Source organism: Vanacampus margaritifer, chromosome 11, assembly GCF_051991255.1.
Source record: "Vanacampus margaritifer isolate UIUO_Vmar chromosome 11, RoL_Vmar_1.0, whole genome shotgun sequence".
Taxonomy (NCBI): Eukaryota; Metazoa; Chordata; class Actinopteri; order Syngnathiformes; family Syngnathidae; genus Vanacampus; species Vanacampus margaritifer.
The window spans coordinates 2,870,899-2,895,148 of NC_135442.1; the positions used below are offsets into that span (position 1 = coordinate 2,870,899).

The 24,250-nt window shown below is 41.0% G+C and overlaps 3 protein-coding genes across 4 annotated transcripts in view; all 3 read right to left on the reverse strand.

The window, feature by feature from the left end:
- Positions 1–17,256, reverse strand: part of adarb1b (adenosine deaminase RNA specific B1b) — a 101,750-nt gene extending 84,494 nt beyond the window's left edge. For both annotated transcript variants that reach the window (XM_077579478.1, XM_077579477.1), the window contains exon 1: positions 16,957–17,256. The gene's annotated coding sequence lies outside the window, so the exon portion shown is untranslated. The remainder of the gene's footprint in view (positions 1–16,956) is intronic.
- A 794-nt stretch (positions 17,257–18,050) lies between these two features.
- Positions 18,051–19,149, reverse strand: LOC144060553 (olfactory receptor 6E1-like). Its single transcript, XM_077580218.1, has one exon. It carries the CDS (start codon positions 19,093–19,095, stop codon positions 18,160–18,162), a length of 936 nt encoding a protein of 311 aa, XP_077436344.1. The 5' UTR covers positions 19,096–19,149; the 3' UTR covers positions 18,051–18,159.
- A 1,617-nt stretch (positions 19,150–20,766) lies between these two features.
- LOC144060583 (olfactory receptor 6E1-like) lies at positions 20,767–21,920 on the reverse strand. Its single transcript, XM_077580257.1, has one exon. The coding sequence runs from the start codon at positions 21,867–21,869 to the stop codon at positions 20,931–20,933; it is 939 nt and encodes a 312-aa protein (XP_077436383.1). The 5' UTR covers positions 21,870–21,920; the 3' UTR covers positions 20,767–20,930.
- Positions 21,921–24,250: the final 2,330 nt, after the last annotated feature.

Consider the following 24,250-nt stretch of genomic DNA (forward strand, 5'->3'; position numbering starts at 1 on the left):
AAATGTTGGCCATCGAACAACACGAATAATTCAATTACAAAAAAAAAGGTTGAGGCAAAATCTTAACGCTAATTAGAATGTATCGTAATGAATAGACATAGCCAGCAGTGCGCTTTCAATCACTATGGTAACAAATAATAAACACGTAATTAGCACATTCATATGCAGACTGGTTAACGGTTAAACCAGTTAACAGCCAGCGGCTAAACTGGACGGACAACAGCAGCACTGCATGTATGACTAATAATGGGACGCATTCTCTTGTATTTATTTGATGAATTGACTTGTGACAAAACGTGCAGGATGAATTCTGATTCCAATCCAAAGTGTTTTGGGCAATACTATCTGCTCATATTCAGCCAAATGCTTGGCTTCGGCGCTTCACAGTGCAGATGGACAATGGCCAGAAGCACACTGCAAAAACAACCAGAGAGCTTTTCAAGGCAAAAAAAAGTGCAATGTTGTGCATATGGCCAAGTCGATCACCTGACCTCACCTGAATCTGATTGAGCATGCATTTCACTTGCTGAAGACAACACTGAGGGAAACATGCCCAAGAAGAAGCAGGAAGTGAAGACAGTTGCAGAAAAGGCCTGGAAGAGCATCACCAGGGATGAACTCCAGCGTTTGCTGATGTCCATGCATTCAAGACTTCAGGCTATAATGACTGCAACCGAGTGTTTGAAAGTGAAATGTGTTAATTTGCCTCCATTACTTTCGGTTCCTTAAAGTCACTTAATGGATACAAACTGTTAAAATTGCTACACCGGTCACCTGATTTGGATGTAAATACTCCGAAATTTAAGCTGAAATTCTGCAGTTCAAGCACATGAAATCCTTTGTGGTGGTGATGAGAGCCAAAAAGACAATTGTGTCCAAGTCCCAATATTTATGAAACCGATTGTACAGTGAGACAAAAGAAAATCTGAGGCTGCCTAAGAACTTATCAGATTTCTTCTAATTGCTTTTCAAGGAAATATGATCAGATTAGGGGTATGTCATTAGAGGTGTTCATGAGCACTCGGCATCCTGCATGTGAGAGAGCAGAGCGCGTCTTCATTTCACTTCCGCATGATAGCCAACCCAGAGATTTTGATGAAGCGGAATTCATTTCATCCTAACATGATCTTATTTTTCCATGCGGCGTCACATCGTGTTAACAGGGAGGACATGTTAATCAGCAAAGTCAAGAATAGTTGCTTATACAAACTTACGCCATGATGGATCGAAAGACAGAAAATATTATTTCAAATTATACACATCGTGTAAGTGCAGCTTGAATAATTTCCTGGAAGATTTATTCAGAAGGGATTTGTGAAGAGCGGATGGTTTTGAATTTCTGGTGGGATTCTTTAGCCTAGCAAAGTAGAAGAATCATCCAAGCAGGGAATTTCAGACTCTTTAGAGAAGTCGTGTGCATCCTGTGCAAAGAGGAGCCCGACATGCAATATATCTTTACTCTCTCTCAAATGTGTCAAACCATAACTGACAATAGGACTGCGTCCTCTATTACAGTGGTCCCCAACCACCGGGCCGCGGACCTGTACCGAACCGTGGGCACCTTTGGACCGGGCCGCACAGTTGAAAGAATAAAAAAAAAAACTTACTGTACTTCCGGTTAATTGATTAGCCGAGGCTTAAAAATATTTTATTTTGAAAAGTGACCAGATTCTCTCTGTTTACGACGGACTCTTGACACATGTCAAGAGGCTAATTATCTCAGTCGCGTTTTGTTACCCTTGTTATGGTAGTGGACTTGAGTTTGTTGTCGTAGCCTTTTATTAATCAGCCGACGAACAGCCAAGCAAAACCCCCCCAACCCCAACCCACTTGGGTTGCCGGTCCGCCAAAGTTGTGGACATATATGAACCGGTCCGTGGTGAAAAAAAAGGTTGGGGACCGCTGCTCTATTACACTCAGAGAATGAAATGGTAGTGAGAGAGCGTAATTCACCGTCTTTACTCCAAATCATCGAGCGATCTTTGTGTTCCTCTTTATCGCTTTATCCAAACCAGTGTTTATCATCGCACATGCTTTTTTTGCCTCCATGTAGTTTCGAAAATCAGCAGCCGGCACTGATTTATGACTTGCCGTGTCAGAGTCATCATTTGCAAATCTTAAATGTCCCGGGAGATGCTGCAGCAGCAACACCACATTGGAAATTCAATGACAAGCTCCCGGGCCCGAAAGTAAGGCTACTCTTTGATCATTAGCCAGGTGAAATGCAAGTGTCAATGAATCATCCTTTTCTATACCTTCCCCTCACTTTGGCTCCGAGGTTGTCAGCCACCTGCAGGGCACCTATAGACAAACAGCCAATTATTATACCTCACATTTACGCCCATGGACAATTCAGCGTCTTTAATCAACTAACTAAACCTTGCATGGTTTTGCAATGCGAGTAAAGAGTATGCCGAGAGAAGCACACAATCGCAGGGAGAACGCAGGAGATTCGAGCACCAAATATCAGAACTACGAGGCAGATGTGCTACTCAACTCACGATACCAAAGTGATACTCGGGTTGTGATGATACAGAATTAAAACCCAAAAAATCTCAATACTCTAAAGTCTGTATTCCCATGAGCAATGTTTTCAAAGGTAGTGAATATTGATGGCACACCCTGTAAAATCGCCTGTAAGAATGGCACCGGGTTTGAATGCTGCACACACATAATATTGCGGATTGGTTGAATGCATCTGCGGGCCTGCCAACATAAAAGGCAGCGTCCGAGTCTGCAAGGTCAACTAGAGGGCACGATGGCTGTTTTAAGAAGCATAAAATGAAAGAAATCAAACAGCACAAGGTCAACCAGAACAGAAGCAGACTGCAAAAGACATTGGGGTGGGGAGGGGCAACTCGTTGAAGAGGGGATATGAATCAACAAAAGTGTGCCGTCAGCATCCCCGGGGCCAGCAGGGAGCGTTAAGTGAGTTGACGTGGGTCGCCGAGTTACCCCTTCCCTCCTTCTCGAGTTTGCCCTCTCATCTCTTGCAGTTCTCCTTTTGTCTTTCTCATCCATATGGCAGATTCCGCCTCGTCCCCTCCCCCCTTGCCCTGCTGCACACTCCATTGAAATGGCCGGTCTCTCTCTCCCTCTCCCTCTCTCTCTCTCTCCCTCTCTCCCTCTCTCTCTCTCCCCCTCTCTCTCTCCCTCTCTCTCTCCCTCCCTCCCTCTCTCTCTCTCTCTCTCTCTCTCTCTCTCTCCCCCTCCCTCTCCCTCTCTCTCTCCCTCTCTCTCTCCCTCCCTCCCTATCTCTCTCTCTCTCTCTCTCTCCCCCTCCCTCTCCCTCTCTCTCTCTCTCTCTCTCCCACACACACACACACAAACCCACGCTTGCTAGCACAAGCATCCCGCATGAGCCATGTCTTATTTACGGTTCGATTACAGCCGACCGCCCTGCAGGACGCTCGTCCTCTTCCACCTCTCTTTCTCTTTGTGCCCAGATGTTGCTGGAATAATTGTGGGAGGGTCGAAAACCTGTTTTGGCCGTAAAATGTGTGTTTGTTGTTGCAAGAGAGCTGCAGCGTGGCATCACAGCAGTAGTAGGAGTACTGAGCCAGATAGGAATAAATGACCCCCCTGGCAAGCAGCTATTTATTTTAAACACAGCTGCAATTTTCAAAGTTGACAAACACACGAACACACCTACAGCACGAATGGCTGCGGGAAGAAATCTCCATGCCGCGCATAAGTTAAGCGCAAAAAGGCTCTCCAGCAAGTGTGCGCACACACATCCACGCAACAAGGTCATAAAATGAGTGAGCAGAACCCCCCGGGAGGCATAACACGACACTATCCCCTCAAAAAGAGGTGAGTAATAGGGCGGCTTTATCAACCCCCCCCCCCCAAATAAAAATAAAAAACAACAACGACAATGCAAGGCTAGCACTGCTGCCGCATTTCACTGGAGTCTGCAACACTGCCCGGCTGCAGCTCGTAAAGCGCCAGCATGCGGGAATCCTCGGAGACGTACGATCACTCCTTCGTAGTGACTGCAGAGTGAAGCCTGACTTCATTTTTCATGCCTTTGATGAATAATTTTATTTCAACTGCTGGCACAGGGTACTCTACCAAGTCACTGATCATTGGTGATGACGGGTCTTTTTTTACAGGTGCATATTGTAAAAAAGAAAAAAGTTACATAATAGGGTGTAAATAAAAGACACCAGGGAGCACTTAACTCTTTGACTGCCAGACGTTTTCAGAAAAGGGATGTCGTGCGTGCCAGCCGATTTAAGCATTTTGACTGATCTTTCAAGGTCCACAGAAAATGATGTGTTTGGACTATGGAAACACACATACTACCAAATGAAAGATTGCACTCTCATCTTTCATCAGAAAAAAAAGTTTGTTTCTACCTTATTCCGTTTTTCAGTAATCAACAATAGAAAATGGTTAGTTTCACCTCTGTTTTGAAACAAACGTCTTTTAACGTCTTTGGCACTCCTCCATAGGATTTTACTAAACGTTATTTAACGTTTTTGGCAGTCAAAGAGTTCATTTGAAAGTGCCTTGTAAACGGCAAAAAAAAAAAAAATGACGACAGTCATTCACTGCAGATGCTGCAACCAATTGTCTTTAAATCATCCACACATCATTACATTTGTTGGAAAGATACTAGGGCAAAACACATCAACCTTCCAGTCATCCATTTTTTTTGCACCATCATTAGGGTCTCCGGTGAGCTGAATACTCCCTGGCACTAGGGCTGGGGAAAAAAAGGGTGACGGCGCGGGATCCTGGAGCATAAAGTAAGCTAATTGGAAAACATTTCTGTGCACATGTGTGCGCTACCGTTAGCATGCTGCATCAATTGCCATTGTAGGCTTCGACAACTCAATATGTTGGAACGAGACAAGCGAACAAGTCAGGCTTAGTAAACATATGATGAAGATAAAGCACTATTTAAGTGCATTAATATTATGATCAAACTGGATTTTTCGTATGTTGGACTATGAAGTGATTTTCAGGAAAAGTACAAATAAGTGATTCGACTTTATTCAGGGCTAATGCTAATCGCGATTGTCAATCGTTTAGCATAGGCTAGTTTGTGTAAAATGTGCATATGTGTGCAGAAAATAAGAATCAATGAATATTTATGTCCACTAAATTCAACTCACGTTCAACCTTAATGGACTTAAAAATATATATATATAAATAAATAAAATAAAACTAACAAAAATAAAAAAAATAAAAATAAAATTGGGGGGGGGGGGGGGGTTAATGGATTAATCGATGGAATAGATGACTCAATTTTTTAAAAAGTCGTTAGTGACGGCAAGCCAATTGCAGAGCACATGCAAACAAAACCCCCATTTAGACTTATGATCAATTTAGCGTCCTCAGTTAACCCGGCCAACAGATTTCTTAACTTACAATAGAACCATTGGAGAATGTGTTTAGTGTTTACTAGTACTTTTTTATATTTACTTATGAAAATAAGTCGTCTTTGCCGACTTTTCAGTTGGCTAGCAACAGGCTCAGATTAGGCAGCCTCAATGGCTAAATAATTATTTTGGTTTGCAGAATACAACAAAACAGAATACAACAAAACCATTGGATGATTTATGCATTCCCTGGACCATGCATTGGTCAAGTTAGCATAAAGCTAGTGGACTAAGGTGTGTTTGGTTAAATACACAGTGTGTAATTTTCTTTGTTTTGCCACGTAGTATTCAAACGTTGCTCTACATTTACAAAATGAAAACAGTACGGGCTAACAGGCATGAAGTCATAACGGTAGATAGAAGTTACCCTCAAGGTTGCTTGTGTCTTTCAAAAGGAGTATACGAGTAAAAATAAAAGAGTTCTACTGAGGATAAAGAGTTGTATCGAACTCCAATTACAAAACTTGATTCTTCCACTGACACAAATGTTCAAAGAGCTTAAAGCCAGAGCTGAACACAGCAGGCCCTCACCCAAAACGACCCAATATCAAGGCCACACTGGGAGTTTTACGCAATAACTATACAACGTCTTATTTCATCTTCTTGAATATGTGAAAATTCTTAGCATGTTTCAAAATTTACAGTCTCTGTGCTAGTGAAGAACGTTACTCTCCATAATAAAGCTGGGAATCTCTCGCTACCTCACGATTTGGTAACACCTCAGGGTTTGGATTAACAAAACCAAACAAGATACACGTCATCATATGTTCTACATTAGTAAGTCATTGTCAGTGTTTATATTAAAACAGCAAAAAAAGGTAACCTCCATCCATCCATCCATCCATCCATTTTCTTGGCCACTTTTCCTCACAAGGGTCGCGGGGGGTGCTGGAGCCTATCCCAGCTGGCTTCGGGCAGTAGGCGGGGTACACCCTGAACTGGTTGCCAGCCAATCGCAGGGCACACAGAGACAAACAACCACACTCACAATCACACCTAGGGACAATTTGGAGTGTTCAATTAACCTATTCAATTAAAAAATAATCAGAATTAAAAAAAAAATCAATGTAAGACTCAAAGCACATTCTGACATTTGTTGCTAAAACATTAGCGCACTTTCTGCTCTCCTGAACCACCGCGGCGGCTTCTGTACGCGCACTAACGCAAATTGCCTGGAGGTAAAACAAATCTGGACCTGTTTTATAGAAACAGAGGGTTTAAATTAAAATGTTCCCAGTGAGTGAGCATAGTACACAAATATGGCCCCGCAGACCTGCAGCATCTGCCCCGCACTCTGCTCCCGAAGACCCTGAACGACGCTTAGCTTCGCTGCAGCCTTCCGATCAAGCTCTGCAAACACCCGACCAAGAAGAAATGCAAATGATGACATATTTGGAGAAAAAAACAAACAAACTGTGACTTGTAAATATTAAAAGCAGTGCTCAAACTTGCACAAAATCCCCGTTTGTAATCATTTTGGTGGCAGCGAATGATTTTCAGTTGTATGCGCAACTTTTGCTTCAATCTACAGGGAAGTTTTTAACTAAATCTGATCTTAACTAGAAGCCCATGTCGCCAAAAGTTGGATCCTAGTCGGTTATTGTGCCTTTTGGTGCTGCAATTAGCAAATCCTTGTGGTGGTGGATGTCGGATGCTAAACTAGCAAGCCATCTTGGGGAGACGGTCCCTTCGTTTATTTCCGTGAGAAGCGTCAGCAAAATAGCAACATGTCATACATTAGTTGCCATGACTACTACTACTACTAATACTATTTCTTAAGCTTTTTTCTTCTTCCATTTCTTCTTCTACTTGGCGTCTTCCACACTTGGGTACTCCATTTTAAAGTTACTATATAGACTTTAAGAACCGCTGGTCTATTGCATATACGATCATTTGTGATTACAAAAAGGTTGTTTTTTTTTTTAGACAAAAAATTTGCATAATATTCATGACAATATTGACGTTTCTTCACCATGACCTTTTAACTTTGACCACCACAGTGCACTGCGGGAACCAGCTTTAGCCAGATTTGTTGGAGCGCTCTTCAAGAACTCCCAAGTAATTGCTTTCGTGAGAAAGGGATAGATGTGAGGGCAGTTTGACCTTGGTGTTTGATCGTAAAATTTCTAATCTAATTCTTCACTAACACAAAAGTGCAAAGGGTTTGTGCCACATTTGAAGGAACTTGTCTTTGCTAAAATATCGGGGGGTCGGTTAAAGAATATGGAACAGGAGGAACGGCTGTACATTCTGGAATAAATGACATAGCCATAACAGAGATAGAAAAACACATTTCTAGTATCAAATATAGGTTGTGAAGCAATTGAACCCTAAAATAACATTGGGGGCTGTGCAACGAACTGCAAATGCTTTTCCATCATGGAGGACATTTAGCCACAAGGCATTGTGCTTAATTGATTTCTATGAGGCTATTTGAGAATGCTGAGGTTTGACCTCTTTGACCTTAGTCACTCCAGCACAGACAAAACATGCCATTGGCTAAATGGGGAGCTCCATTAAAGCTTTCAAATACGAGTAACTGGAAGTAGATACCATTCCAAAACAGAATGAAAGGGACCCTATTTTTCTTAATCCCCATCCATTTTTCCTTTCGACATATAATCCATAGCTGTATTACCAAAAGGACCCAGTGTAGAGATACCGAGGACATATTTTGGTACATTGGACTTTGGTTGTTGATATAGAAAAGTACTAGTGACCCGCCTCGCATGGTAATAGCCGTCTTTCGGACGACTTTTTGCTTCAATTTTGCGCAATGTTTGGTAGCAGTGACTCAACTCTTTTCACAACAAGCAGCAATTTGTCAGAATTGTAAATATTCTTCCCCGAAAAATTGGCTTCAAGCTATTTATTGTCACTCTCACTTGAGATTTACTGTAAAACAAACATCAAACAAAGAATTGCATGTATACTTAAGTTAAAACAACTACATAAAGTAGCTTATAATTTAGTCCACTAGCTTAATGCTAATGCTAACGCATAAAGGAACAAGCCGTAGGCTCGGCTTAACTATTAGCATCTATGTGATGACTGTATAACCCTTTAAGCAATTAATATTTATAAACATAAACAGTGCCGCATGATATGTAGCTGTCGTAATCCTTATTCTCTGTGAAGAACAACTAATATTAGTGCCGTAGAGTTTTGACCTGCATATCCCTGTTTGTCATAATAACGGTCCCCAAATGTGCATTGAAGGAGAAAATGTGACAAAAACTGTTTAATTCATTTTAATTCAATTTAATTATTTCATTATAGAATTTTTTTAGAAAGTATCATTTTAAAGAGTACTATTTTTCTCATTAAAAATTTTTTTGGGGAGCAGTAATACAAAAGTATATCGGACGGTGTTTTGTGTCCAATCGCTCACCTGCACTCTCAAACAAGCTAATTTCTTCTTCTTCTTTCTTGTTAAAGAATGTCTGACACCCGGGAAGGGATTTAAATTTTGAACAATAAATGCGTAATATGCCTTTGTTAAATATGCAGTGTGGTGGATAAAATTGAAAAGGATAGGGTGGATAAATATAAAGAGGACGTGCAAGCGGAGGTACTTTATTCATTCAGCTTCAGAACAGGCTACTTCAAAAGTTGCATTTATTATCCATTCTCTGTCTGGCTACACCGTCAGTACCGGCACAAATTCAAGAAACCGAGTTGGGCTTATTAAATGAGAGTGTTTTCACAGCGACTCCATGTGGCCTGCATTATTGATGGCTTTAGCCTAATCCACAGTGAATACATGTGCAGCCACATCATGACAAATGCCATGTTATCGGGGTTTATACACACGAGCTGCTACAACGTGGGGCTCAGCCTCTGTCCTTATTTGCTTAGAAAGCTTCAGTGAGGCAATTGGCGAAGTACAATGTTTATACAAATAGATCTAAGAGCCATTACAGAGGTCAATCTAGTTGTGTCTCATGATGTCCACTACTACTTTTGGAATTGGACATTTCCCTAACTTGAGTTTGAAATAGAATTGAATGGTTTTGAAAAATAATTGAATTGTGATTTTTTTTTTCCCATCAATATTTCAATTTATTAGGCGAATATTTTTTCAAGGTCGTATTCCCATGTACAGACGCTCCCCTACTTACGAACATTCGAGTTACGAACAACGGTACATACGAACATGTCTGCGCGTACAGTATGTCGAAAAATGTTCGGAAAGAGATGCTGTAAGTTCGATTTTGTATTGCGCGTAGTGCTTCTTTCCGCCGCTAATACCGACGATTGGCGCTGTGAGAGCTCATTGGAGGCTGAGCAACGTGTCGAGGAGGAGGAGGAAGAAAACGCCGGTCCCCATGAAGCAGGAAATAACTTTTGAAGCCGATTCCGGCGACGACGAATAATCTCTCACGATATAAAATCCTCCTCTTCCTCCTCCTCCATCATCTCCTTAAGCATCGAGTACATCTTCCAAAAGTAAGTTAAACTTCATTTTATTTATCTTATTACGTACATGTACATACTGTGTGTGTACACGCTCTCTCTCTCTAACATACGTAGTACAGTACAGCACTGTACGTATTCTCTCCATTTTATTAAAACTTTTTTTCAGTACAAACCAATGCAGGTTACCTGTACAAGCCTTAAACATATTTATATAAACCCTCAATATACTTATATAGGCTTTAAACGTAAATTATAATACAAAATATAGCACTGAAGCAACTTACGAACAAATTCACCTTACGAACGATCGTCCGGAACGTAACTCGTTCGTAAGGTGGGGAGCGTCTGTATTTTTCAGTCGTGAACTCCAATTACATTCAGACACTTTCACAATCTCGCAAAGAGTCAGAAATTGTAGAAATATATTTCTATCTACTGCAATAAAAAAAAAAAAAAAAAAAAACATCAGAGATGGAAATTGTTTTCTAATAATGTATTTAGGGTTGTTGATCGTCCTCATTTCATCGTGGACATGGCCATATATTAAAAGTTCCACTGCACAGTGATGCAGAAAAGGCACGGTATAAGACAAACTGTAATCACAATTTTAGGAGTCTAGAGAAGCCCAAACTGTAGAAACAAACATTTAGGGGCGAAAAAGAGGCTTTATCCCATCTTCTAACTCAGGAATGAGCAAATGTGATAATCACGGTGACGACAAATGTTTTCTCCATAACGCCACGGGTCCAGACTCTGAACGCCATATGAGATTTATGACCAACAACACACATGCATTGAGAACACCATTTTCAGTGGATGTCAACGAACTGTCGTGAGAAGTGCTGACTTAAATCAGAACTTTAACTGGCTTTTTATTTATTTTCATTTTTTTACATTAACCTCACCATCATTTACCTCAGAGGTCCCCAACCCTGGTCCTCAGGGACCGCTATCCAGCCTGTTTTTCCATGCCTCCCACAGCCAACACAGGTGATTCATATCACCAGCTAATCAGCAATCTCTGGAGAAGGCTGATAACGATCTCCACCTGTGTTGGCTGTGGGAGGCATGGAAAACAGGCTGGATACCGGTCCCTGAGGACCAGGGTTGGGGACCTCTGATTTACCTGATGTGATCAAACCAGAGGGACCCTGATATCACAGCCCTGAAATCCCCCTCGGCAACGACGAATGCAACTGGGGTGGGCTGCGTGCAGACTTTCATCATGACTCACTTTCCATTAGCGCCAACCCCGGTCCCAAGCAGCATACAGGACATTGGCTGTTGCGGCAGGTGACGGGGGTTGGCGCACGACAGACTGAAGAGATCATCCACGCGCCGGGGCACTACGGCGCACATTTAATAAAAGAAGCAGGGTTACACTTTGAGTGGCAGTAGTTTACACCACGTAGCCACAAGCAAGGCTGCGGTGGAGCTGGTCTACACTTACGTGCCAAGGCTGCGATTACACAAGATTTCCAGAGTAATTTTTGTCTGGATCGGGAGCGTGAGACTGACATGATAATTATGTTACTACCTGATACTAAAACGTGTACGCAACACAACCATTTCTATCTCAATTTAACATTATGCTGAACGACTAAAAATAATATTCACACCCACACCACTGATGCATTTTTGCTCTTTAAAAACGTGGTTCAAAGAACATTGTGCAATCCTAAATAGAAATTGGAGCGACAACTGAAATTTACGAACGGGCCCTCACGCTGCCTTTTTCGAGGCAAATCCTTGAAAGGATCATCAAACGGTGACAACATACTCGACCCACATTAAATTATGGAGGAAAAAAACATTTGCAATTCAGTATGGGCTATTTATCTGGAAAAACGGCTTCCTTTTTTTTATTGGGGCTCATTTGGTCATTGACTTCCTGTTCAATTTCAGGCAAGGCTCCTTTCAGACATGTCAAAGCTAATTTTGTATTAACCAGGGTGTCATTTTTGTTTTTTGTTTTTTAACCAGGATATGCCCACTTGTAAAGATGAATACGTTTTGGGGTGGTGCATGCTGAGGCCCCTAAAAAGTCAATTCATTTGCCAGAGAAGAAGAAGAAAGAGCAATCGGCGAGCTAAAAACGTTCACATTGGCTCTAGACGACAGTGAAAAATTGATGGGTTTCTTTCTAGTTTAGACATAAAATATATTAGCACTGCATGTATCAAGTGTTTTTTAAAATCCAATGTTTTACCGATTAACCCAACAATTAATTGTCTTTTTTTTTCTTTTTTTTTATGGCATTATTCTATTTGCAGGTAATATTTTCATGCACCTGGGGTCACAATCATCACATTCTACAGTAGCATCTGTCACTATGAGAGTGTATAGCTTTAAAAGGCAGGGCTAGCACTGGTGAGTGACATGGGTGTCAGCAAATTGGAGATTGGATGTGGGACATTCTGTCTTTTAGACACAATTTCCTCCTCGCCGGCATTGCACCAACTATTTTTTTTTTTTTGTCGAAAAACGAACCCCGTTTAGCTTAGAGGTAGAGCTTTCGCTTCGACCTTTTATTGTAATAAAATCATTTCAGTTATTCAATTAATCGTTGCAGCCCTGCAATATAATTTTTTGTACGTTCACCAAGAACTCCAGATGACTTAAGGTAGGTACGGATTGGCCCTTCATTAGAATAGGGTGAGCCGGGACGTGGACACTCGGATTACTAGTTACTGTACTTGACTATTTGTATTTATAGGTTTCCCCTCAAAGTAAGAGTGATGCATTATGCATAAGCAAGTGTGTCACAAATAAGTATAGCGCATGAATAATGGCCACAACCTGCGGCTCACTCCTCACCATAATTTGGTGGCACGGCTGATGGAGCAGCGATGATGTGGGCGCCTAAGGGAAATGAAGAAGTCACGCAAGCTGGGGTCACGCGGCGTTATTTGCACTAACCCCTCGAACCCTTGCTTTTGTCCAAATTTATAGCCCGATGTCCAAACGACTCTCATCACACAGGAGGGACCAGTCGGGACCAAAAAGACTTCCGCAACTTGAGAAAAATAAAGAATGTTTTAGCTCAAGGTTCTTGCTTGCTTGCTTGGCCTAGTTTGTTCGTCTGATGAAGCGCTCTCAGCAGTTTCGGCAGCAAATGGCATGAAAAAGAGGTCTTATTCCCAATGTGCAACGCAAATGCTGAGAGTGCATGAAACTGTGAGATGGAATGGGCAAATGCATTTGTGGCCCTTTTTTTTGGGGGGGGGGGGGGGTTACTTAGCAGTACTTTTCTTTTTTTTTTAATGGCCCACCAACTATAGCAACCCTTGACTTGGACAACTTTGTTCAGACAGTGAAACAAAAAAAATTACATCACGATCATAGGACTAGGAACGCTCCAATCCGATACTTGTACCGTGCACCGGCCCTGATATTGGAAAATAAATGTGATCGGGGTATCGGTGACAACGGTCCCAATCCACAGCCAATCCTTTTTGCACTGACAAATCCATTATGAAGAGGTTTTGTTCCTGATTATTTTTTATATTTTGTTACCAAGCTAGGGGAGCTGTTGGTTAATTTACAACTCTTCCACTGCTGCTGTTATTTAATAAACAATTCATAAGAATCTGGTCTTACGACGGCGTATTAGAGCCACATATAATTTCATTTTATAGGGCGGGGGCGATACCTGTAACTATCACATCGTTGATACGAAGATTCTGTTCCAAATCAGTCACTTTTTGTTCCAAGGCGACAATGTGTCAATCTTTTTCTTGTGCGTCTATTTCTTCAAATGCTGAATTTCCTGCAGAAGTGGCTCGATGCTCTTTTTCATTTCAAGTATTTCGGTGACCATTTCTTTGAGTTTTGCAAGAGAAGATTTTATTTCCTCAGTCCCGTCAGGTCTTTTTCCGCCAGGCATACAGTAGTGCAACAATGTAGTTAAAATTTCCAATGTTAACAAAATAGTTAGAAATCACGAGCGAGTGCAGGAGCGAGTCGAGATGCGTCCTTCCTGGACAGATGCGTCCTTGTCTTTGTCGCCGGCCAGTGGCCATACACAACGCTTCAAAGAGCGAATGCTTAACATCATAGTTAATCTCTGCTAAAGCAATTACTATCTCCTTATTTGGAAACCCGACCGAAAAGTATTGGCACAAACATGCGAGTAGTACACTACGTGTATTTCTCGTAAATTTGTGAGTTTTTTTCTCGCTAATCTGACACTTTATAAACTCGCAAATTTGCCACTTTATAAATATTGCAAATATTTTTTTTTACTCCTCAGAATATTACCCCCGCTCTCTAAAAATACATATTTATACCTGGCCCTAATACTCCGTCGTAGGTCTGGACTGTGAGCGAAAGAAAAAAATGAGAGGAACATTTCTTGAACTTTAACTCTTTGACTGCCAAAAACGTTAAATAACGTTTAGTAAAATCCTACGGAGGAGCGCCAAAGACGTTAAAGACGTCGGAAATTGTAAATGGCAGCAACCAAAATGTTTTTTTTTCCGACATGCAAGATATCACGTGACATGACATGGATCTCTCTTCATATCGGTCACAAGAAATAAACAGTAAGAAGGATTGCTGTGCCAGCTAGCAAGTGATAGTCGAGTTGGCCGAGCAAGCTTCTTCTGTCCATCACGGAGAAGCCACCGCATCTACTGCGCAGAACCATCTCCAGGCTGAGAAGCAGCTTCGGTTACAAGCTGCTGTCAGTGGACATACTGAGGAAATCCTTCCTCCCCTCGCGCCCGCGCCAGGCGAGGGAAACACTTCCAAATGCTTCTATCAACATTCCCTGAACCGTCAAGCACCTTATTCTGGATTCTTCGGATGGCTACGTATCCCAATAAAACACTGACACCAATTCCCGGAGGTTTCCTTCATACACGTACAACATTCTCATCCACACTCATCGGCCTGCAAATGTTGTGGGGAAAGATTTGGTTTCTATTGAGGTTTACTTAGCAACGCAGCATCCAGCAGGGCTAAAACAAGCATGTCTTCAAGGCAGAGGCGCGTATGGATTGATGAACGACGCTGCTCTGTCCACGTGGGGCCGACTATTCCTGTTGCCTCCAGTTCTGTACAACAGTAAGATGACATGAGATGAGACACATGCATTTGCGGCTCGGCCTCGGCCTCTTTACTGCCACTGCATGGCTTCACCAATATACAGCTGAGGGACCCTCGCGGCCGCGTGCAGTCTTCTTGACAGGGAAAGCGGGAAAACACACACACGCACACACTCTCACTCAGCGGCCCCCCACCCACCACCACTTAAAGCGTGTCACATCAGCAAGGTCAGCAAGGTAGCAGCATCTTTTATTAAGAATATGGCCTTCCGTTACATAATAATTTAAATAAAATAAAAACATTTAATAACATACCATTTTATTGCATCAAATTGAAGAAATATTGCTGTGGGCTAACAACAGCATTTCTGCCCCTCCCCTCCTTGTGTCATGGCCGATCAATATATTTAATTAATTAATTTTAAAAATGTATTTGTTCCATGACCGCACTCCTACTTCATAAAAATACACAGTAATGACATCATGAAATACTATGCAAATAATTAGACTGGTTTTGCTACATTTGTTTGCTTCAATTTAATGGACAGTATGCTGCTCCTTCTGGTGTGCCCGCCTTGGCCACAAGGGGGCGGTGTAATATAGACATGAATAAAAATGGAGCTGCTCAAAACTCCTCAGTAAGCTGCAGTAATATTAATTGTTCTTTGCAGAGAATAAAGTGCATAAATCGGTGAGTGATGTTACATGCATTTCTACATCATTTATTTTCAAATATCTCTTATTTATAGGCTTATAATGATGCAAAACAGATGCTAATTGTTATTCCGTCCATGGCATTTGTAATGTTTGTTAGAATAAAACTAACTGGACTTTTTAAGGCAAAATGATGTGGTTATTCTAAATATGTAAACATGTAATTCTCTTTATCTTTAGTTTGACAAAAACACTTCAACAGGAAAAGGCGAAAACTGCTGCTTGTTGTGAAACAGGTTAACTGCCACCAATGTACTGCTTATATCTCAAATTTTAACCGGGATTTTTAGATCAAGTCCGAGCTCTACTGCTCTCGGTATCGGTTTTCGTAAAATAAATTTCGATTAGGGACGTCCCAATCGCATTTTTTTTGAAACGGAGTTCAAGTCACTTGATTTGAGTACCTGCTGATAATGAGTCCCGATCTGATACCTCAGAAATACTTGACCTGTTTTCACCCGATACCGATCAGTTTATTACGTTATTGGATAGGGACAAACTGAATTTAGAGTCTTCAATTAACTTGTGTTTTTTGGAATGTGGGAGAAAGCCAGATTACCTGGAGAACACGCAAACCCCGTGCTGGAGCCCGGATTCAAAACCTCAACCTCAGAACTGTGTTCAGTGTGTCGCCTGCCACCTGCACCAAGTAGTCAAATCCAGTTTAGGTCAGATAGGATTCCCAAATGGGATCCAAATAAATACATATATAAATAAATAAAAGTCACATTCGTTGTTGCTAAATCATGTGACAGTTTGCATACACCCACGCGCTTCTCTATATAAACAAGAAAAAACACGTTTACAACATTTCAGTGTGCAAAAAAAACTGCATGCTTACAGTAAGTAACAGTGCACAACGTCATGGGGTGTTTAATCCTCCATGGGACCCCCCTCCAAAACCCCAGGCGCACCCCGACCCCACAATTTTGGCACCCCCCACCCCCGGCCTGTCTCTCTTCAATCCAATTCAATCCAATCTTGCCACTGCACCGAGACATCATCAGACGGCACACTGCGGCGAGCACCTGCATTAACACCCCCGATGTGTTGCAACAACAACTGCGCGAGAGGCTCCCTCGGTTGACCGAGCACGATGCGGTTTATCCCTGGCGGACCCTCCGCCAGGCAGGCGGCGGCGGCGGCGGCGGCGTCAGCGTAGAGCCGAGGTGACACGACCGCCTTCAAATACAACCGTGTCACGTTTTGGGACACTCAGGAGCGGTCCACAGCCAGTGTAACGTTTCGAACAAGAAGATGTGTTGTCTTAATAACGACCGTGTGTTTTTTTGCACAAAGACACACAGGGAGGACATTACAAATGAGACGCTGTTAGCAAACGGGTTTCTATGGATGAAAAATAAATAAATAACAGCCGTACTCACGTCTTGAAATCTTCACCGTGGCTCCCCTTAAAAATAAAATACCACCCAAAAAAAAACACACACAGAGATGTCTGGCCGCCTGCGTGTCATCCGACGGTGGAATGGAGCACGGAAGGAGCTCAAAGGAAGCGAAGTGGTTGTTGTAAGCGGGTTATAGCATGTGTGCTGGGGTTTTCTGTTTGATTGTATGTGCTGCAGTAGTGGTCGCACGTCTGGCTGACTGGCTGCCTGACTGGCTGGCTGGATGAGCGGCAGACGGGCGGCCTTCTTCTCCGACGTCGTGGGTCCGTGTGTCGGCGGGATCGCAGGACGCCATGGTGCACTAGCGCCACCAAGTGACGCGGAGTGCGTTTAGCTGCCTTTTGAATGACGTGTAAATAAAGACGTTTTGTTCGTCATGGATTATTGTCGAGAGAAAGTTACTGTTTAACTGTGAATTTTTATTTTAGACTCTCATTTTCTTTTTTTTTTCTACTTATGTAATTTCTTTTTTTCAGGAAGATCTACGGTCGGAATTCACATTTATAATGGATAATTAATTGTCTTATTGTATTTACATGAACAGATATAATGTTGTAAACATGATCTATAATTAGCATTTGGTTAATATTACAAAATGTTGAAATATTTATTTATTAGACAAATGAAATGATCTATAGCTATATAACATTCAAATTGCAATATGACATTTTTGAAAGGTAAACAGATGCACGCCGTCTCAATGAATTAGGAGGACATCACTGAACGCTTAATTCATTTCAGTAGTTCAATTCAAATAATTCAGTACCACACAGTGACATATTTCATGGTTTATTTTTTTAATCATTGTTGTTATTATTATTATTAAAGGTAACAAACCCAAGCTTCACCATGTCAAGAAATTAGCATCTACTGTAGAATGAAAATCCAAAATGATTTGGAATATAGAAATTAGGTAGTAGTTGACATTGTGAAAGGCATTTTCATGTGTTTTAAAAATCTTTATCGTCTTAACAATTTTTCTAGCGTATTCTTATACATTCAGATATCATACAAATGTATATTTCATTATGTGGAAATGAATAAAAAGCATTAATATTATATTCTGCATTGACTAACATGTACCAAGTGAAATAATCCCCATTCTTGTTATTCTTTGACAAAAGCCTTATTAGTCACAAATATCACATCCGACATATTCCAGCTTCACAGGCTCATCTTGGTCTAAAAGCTGTGTATCTTCTTTTTCGTGTGAAAAATACTCAATATCCTTTTGCGGATGTGTGTCAGCTGCAGCCCGTAGATGAGCGGATTTAAAATTGGAGGAATGATTAGAAACTCGATGGTCATGAAGTTGTGCAAGTGTTGCGACAACTTGTCTGAACCGAATCTCATGTACATCAAATCCAAGAGCAGAGTGCCGGTGTAAGTGAGCAGGCAGATGATATGTGGCATGCACGTGTGCCTGAACTTCTTCCACATCTGTGCAGATGAAACGCACATTTTGATCAGATTCACGTAAGACCAACAAATAAACAAAAAAAGGAAGAAATGAAACACAATGTTTACCGCAGCGATGATGTCATTGGCTTTGGGTGGGGAGCAAACGAGGTTGGCCACCATCAGGTTGACGCAGTAGAGCCTGCTGATGTGAGAGCCGCAAAGCTTTTTCCCCAAAAGCGACGCCGTGTTCATAAACATACAAAACAGAGAGATGAACCAGGACAAAAGCAAAAAGAGGGACACTCTCTGCTTTGTCATGAAAGATTGATAAACCAGAGGTCGACACAGAGCCACGTACCTGTCGTACGCCATCAGCGCCAAAATGGAAAAATCAAAACTATTTGACGAGTGTACGACATAACCCTGCAGCATGCAGCCGGCGTAAGAAATCACATGAGACGACACAAGATCCACCAAGAATTTGGGGAAAAATCCGGCCGAGCCGTACACAGCATTGACGCATAAATTACACAGGAAAATATACATCGGCTTATGGAGCTTTCTGTCAGTAACAATGACAAAAACAACGGTAAAATTGCTCAGCAGGATTATCAGGTAAAAAAGCAGCACAAGCACAAAAATGGTTATTCTTTGCACAAATGGAAAATTCAAACCAGAGAGAGTGAACATTGTGACGACAGAAACATTTTCCATCATCGAGAGCTTCAACACAAGTACATCAAATTACCCCATGACACAAATGTTGCGGGGAGACGCGCATCCGCCCCTCCGAACGACCTCGCCGCAGTGACGGCTAGTTAAAGGCTTTTGAAAGGAAACAGCGTGACCTTTGGGACCGAAGTGGACCAATGGCTGCGTGTTGACGCCCCAAAGACTCGACAGATGTTGGCCTTTCGTCAAGCCTTGGACGAGCTGACTGACTTCAGCTACTCCGGCAGAGCCAATCAAAAAATAAATAAAAAATGCACGCTTTTCATTTTAGATCACTCGTCGTTGGAATTTGAATCAGCATCAGCTTCTGAAAAGAAGCATAAACACATCTTGCAAGTTGCGACCAACGTGCACGACGTACTGAAAATACAGTCATTTATATAAAAACAGTACTTTGCATCATTTTTAGCAGTAATTTATTTTACATAGTTTGCTAATGAGTTGACTAATATCCTAAAGAACTCTGAAGGACACTTCCTATCACATTTTTCAGGCCAAAATTTTAAATTGTAATTAATTGCATGACTTCAATAGTTAACTCACGATTAATTAATCACAATTTTTATATCTGTCCTAAATGTACAATTAAATATTTTTTTCGATGTTTTCATACTCCTGTTAACATAAAAGTAGGACAAATGTTAACTAATAGAAATATGGCTGCATCTTTCAGTCTTTTATACAGTAATTTCATAATAATAATAAAAAAATTGAGTTAAAATTGAAAAGATCTCCGTCTCTGCCGCTAGTTTGTTCAGAGGTTGACAAGCTTATCGTCATCATAAAGTTATAACAAATGATGACTTATATGAAATCCCAACAGTGGATTAATTCAGGTCGAAGATATTGTCTACATGTTCATAAAGTCCCTGATATTAGATATTAGACTATTGGTCTCCATCCAATTTAAACCACATAATTGTAGATGTACTGCAATTTAAAAAAAAAATACAAATCATAAAAATACTTTATTTAAGATAACATTCAAGGCGACAGTCATCAAATGGATCCAATTTTGAATAGTTAAACCATGAAGCCATTAAATTCAACATCTAAAGATGTACAAAGAATATTAACAAGTCATGCTGATCAATATCGGAATACATGTAAAGGGTCAAAATAAAGTTTATTTAAAGCGTGGTGTATGTGGTAAGCATTGTTCTATGAACAAATGCGAATGTGTCATTTGTAGGAAAGGAAGTTCTTATTGAAAAAGGCTCACAATGAAAATAAGATATGAGACGTTTCATCACAGCAATTCTCTATTGAATTATTAACAACACATACTAATTGCAATATGAAAGCATTTGAAAGATAAACACAGTGCAATCAAACTCAAACAGATAAAAATCCTCCTCCGTGATTTAGGACATCAATGAAAACTTCATCCAGTTCAGTAGTTTTTTTTTTTTTTTTTTTTAAGGCAGAATATGCATAATATTGGATTCACTAACACACACAGAGCGTGAAATAGCTCACGTTTAAATTTCTTAAATCATTACTATTATTAAAACTAACACAAAAAAAATGACCAAGTCAAGAAATGTGCATATTACATTAATAGAATCAAAAAAGACAAAATCATTTTGAATGTAGAAATTCTGTAGCCGTTTTAGCATTGTAAAAAGTATTTTTCTGCAATGACTATAATTTAACAACTAAAATAAATCAAATTAAATGAGCGTGTATATTTCATTATGTAAAAATGAATTACGTACGATAAGCATAGTAAAATGATATTCTGCATTGACCAACATGTAGCAAATGAAATCATCGCCATCCTTCTTGTCCTTTGACAAAAGCCTTATTATTCAGAAATATCACATCTGACTGTCTATCTTCTTTTTAGTGTGAAAGAAATTCAATATCCTGTTTCGGATGTGTGTCAGCTGCAGCCCGTAGATGAGCGGATTCAAAATTGGAGGAATGAGTAGAAACTCGATGGTCATGAAGTTGTGCAAGTGTTGCGACAACTCGTCTGAACCGAATCGCATGTACAGCAAATCCAGCAGAACCGTCGTGGAGTAAGTCAGCAGGCAGATCATGTGCGGCGTGCACGTGTGCCGGAACTTCCTCCACATCTGGGCAGATGAAATGCACATTTTCACCAGATACACGTAAGACCAACAGATAAACAAAAAATGCAAGAAATAAAGCCCGATGTTGAAAGTTGCGATGATGTTGTTGGCTTTGGATGGCGAGCAAGCGAGGTTGGCCACCATCAGGTTGACGCAGTAGAGCCGGCTGATGTGAGAGCCGCAAAGCTTTTTCCCCAAAAGCGACGCCGTGTTCATAAACATACAAAACAGAGGGATGAACCAGGACAAAAACACAAAGAGGGACACTCTCTGCTTTGTCATGAAAGATTGATAAACCAGAGGTCGACACAGAGCCACGTACCTGTCGTACGCCATCAGCGCCAAAATGGAAAAATCGCAGCAATTTGACGAGTGTACGACATAACCCTGCAGCATGCAGCCGGCGTAAGAAATCACATGAGACGACACAAGATCCACCAAGAATTTGGGGAAAAATCCGGCCGAGCCGTACACAGCATTGACGCATAAATTACACAGGAAAATATACATCGGCTTATGGAGCTTTCTGTCAGCAACAATGACAAAAACAACGGCAAAATTGCTCAGCAGGATTAACAGGTAAAAAAGCAGCACAAGCACAAAAATGGTTATTCTTTGCACAAATGGAAAATTCAAACCAGAGAGAGTGAACATTGTGACGACAGAAACATTTTCCATCATCGAGAGCTTCAGCACAAGTACATCAAATTACCACACGATGCGACTGTTGCAGGGAGACGCGCATCCGCCCCTCCGAACGACCTCGCCGCAGTGACGGCTAGTTAAAGGCTTTTGAAAGGAAGCAACGTGACCTTTGGGACCGAAGTGGACCAATGGCTGCCTTTGAAGACTCGACAGATGTCGGCCTTTCGTCAAGACCTGGACCAGCTGACTTCAGCTACTCCGCTCACAGTCCAAGAGGGACACGGCAGTGCCAATCAAAACAAATAAAATTAAAAAAGCTATTTTTTTTGTTTCAGATCACCATTTGGTATACATTTACTCAACAAAAATATAAACATTTTAAGTTTTGCTCCCATTTTTTACGTCATGAAGTTACTCAAAGATCTAAAACGTCTTCCACATGCACACTATCACCATTTCTCTCCAATATTGTTCACAAACCAGTCTACGTTTGTGATAGTGAGCACTTCTCCTTTGCCAAGATAATCCATCCCACCTCACAGGTGTGCCATATCAAGACGATGATCACACACCACGATTAGTGATTAATGCGAGTGTGCCTCAAGCCTTCCCCAGTGTATTGATAACCAGAACAACTATAAGCACTTTCTAGGGCCCGTTTCTGGAATGGCAATAAAAGATTATCCTGAGTGATTATTCTGGGGTGTTGGGAAGGGTTAAGAGACCCCCACCCCCCGCCACCCACACCCCCATCCTATTTGCTTTGAAAACGATGGCAACTAATACTAATCCTAAACAATGTTCAGTATTTGCAAAATAATCCTTATCTGGATGGTCAAGGTTGAATTTGAGCGACTGGATTTTTCCTCGATTGTCGAAGATGTTTCATCTTGAATCCAAAAAGCGTCATCAGTTCTCATTTTTCAGTTTGGAGCTTGCAATTCTCGCCCTTATGGGAAAATATCTTGCAGCAAAATGAAGGATCTAACATTCACTTTTGTTACGTCTTTCTTTAAAATGGGAACAGAAAATGTTTCCGCAGACACAAAGTACGTTGACAGATGAGCTGGATGTCTCAACAGGTCATTATTATCTGTTTGGGATCATGAGCAGATCCATCCTTTCTCAAAACTTTCACATTTTCTTGAGGCTCATCCATCATCTTTGTCTCATCTGTCCATAAAACTTTTCTTCCAGAATTTTTTTGGGCCAGTTTATTTTTACATTACAGCCTGGTCTTTTCTTTTTGGGGAATAAGTAGCTTGCATCTCCTGGCTATTCAATTCAATTTCCTTTCTTTCCTTTGGTCCTTCCTCGGATCTCCTGACGGCCTCACGACTCAGGCTGGGTTCTGAAGTGTTCGGTTTAGGTGAACGGTATGGGATTTTTTAAATAGGTTTGAGGTGAACTAATGAATATACACTCACACACACGCACATGCACATACACACCCACATACGAAATGAAAAATTAATTAAAAATAATAATAATAAAAAAGAGAGAGCAATGATGATGACATGTGAAATCGGTAAAATTACCGAATGAACTGAGCTCTCCAGAAGAAGAAAAAAAGAGCAGATCCATCCTTTCTCAAAACTTTCACATTTCCTTGAGGCTCATCCATCATCTTTGTCTCATCTGTCCATAAAACTTTTCTTCCAAAATTTTTTTGGGCCAGTTTATTTTTACATTACAGCCTGGTCTTTTCTTTTTGTGAATAAGTAGTTCGCATCTCCTGGCTATTCAATTTTATTGGAGCTGGATATTTACATTCCATGATCAAGGAGTATACATCGAGACAAAAGCGCATCGTATAATTAAATGTATTGAATGTCAATAAAAGAAGAATACGGTTGTGGTTCTACCGTATATTTTGATACTATTAAGGTCTCCCTGCGGACGACTGTCAACATATGAGAAAAATGTTTTGCAATTTGGATGGTCAACAGGTCATTATCCGTCCCTGTTGCTGTCCCCTGAGAACAATTAGTAGCACCGTGCTCTCATGGGGGCGGGGGTGTGTGGGAGGGGGGGGGGCACTCTACAATAACAAACATGTTATTCTGTCCGACAAATTGTTGAGACGACTCATCAACAAACCCTGAGGATGATAAACAATATTTAGCCAGTGCCTTGGGAGGATAGAGATGCCCGACATTAACCTGAAGTTAGTAATCCTGATGACTGTGAAACCTTATTTCGTATATCTTTTTATTTATTTATTTCTATACTACTTTTGTATCCTTACCAGAGTTCTCAACTGGTTCCTTGTTCCATAGCCTACTCCATTGAATATTTGATATACAGTACAGCATATATGTAAGCAGCGGATATATAAAGTCTACACACCCCTGTATAAATATATATATATATATATATATATATATACATAAGCATCTTTTCGAGAGGGAAAGTAA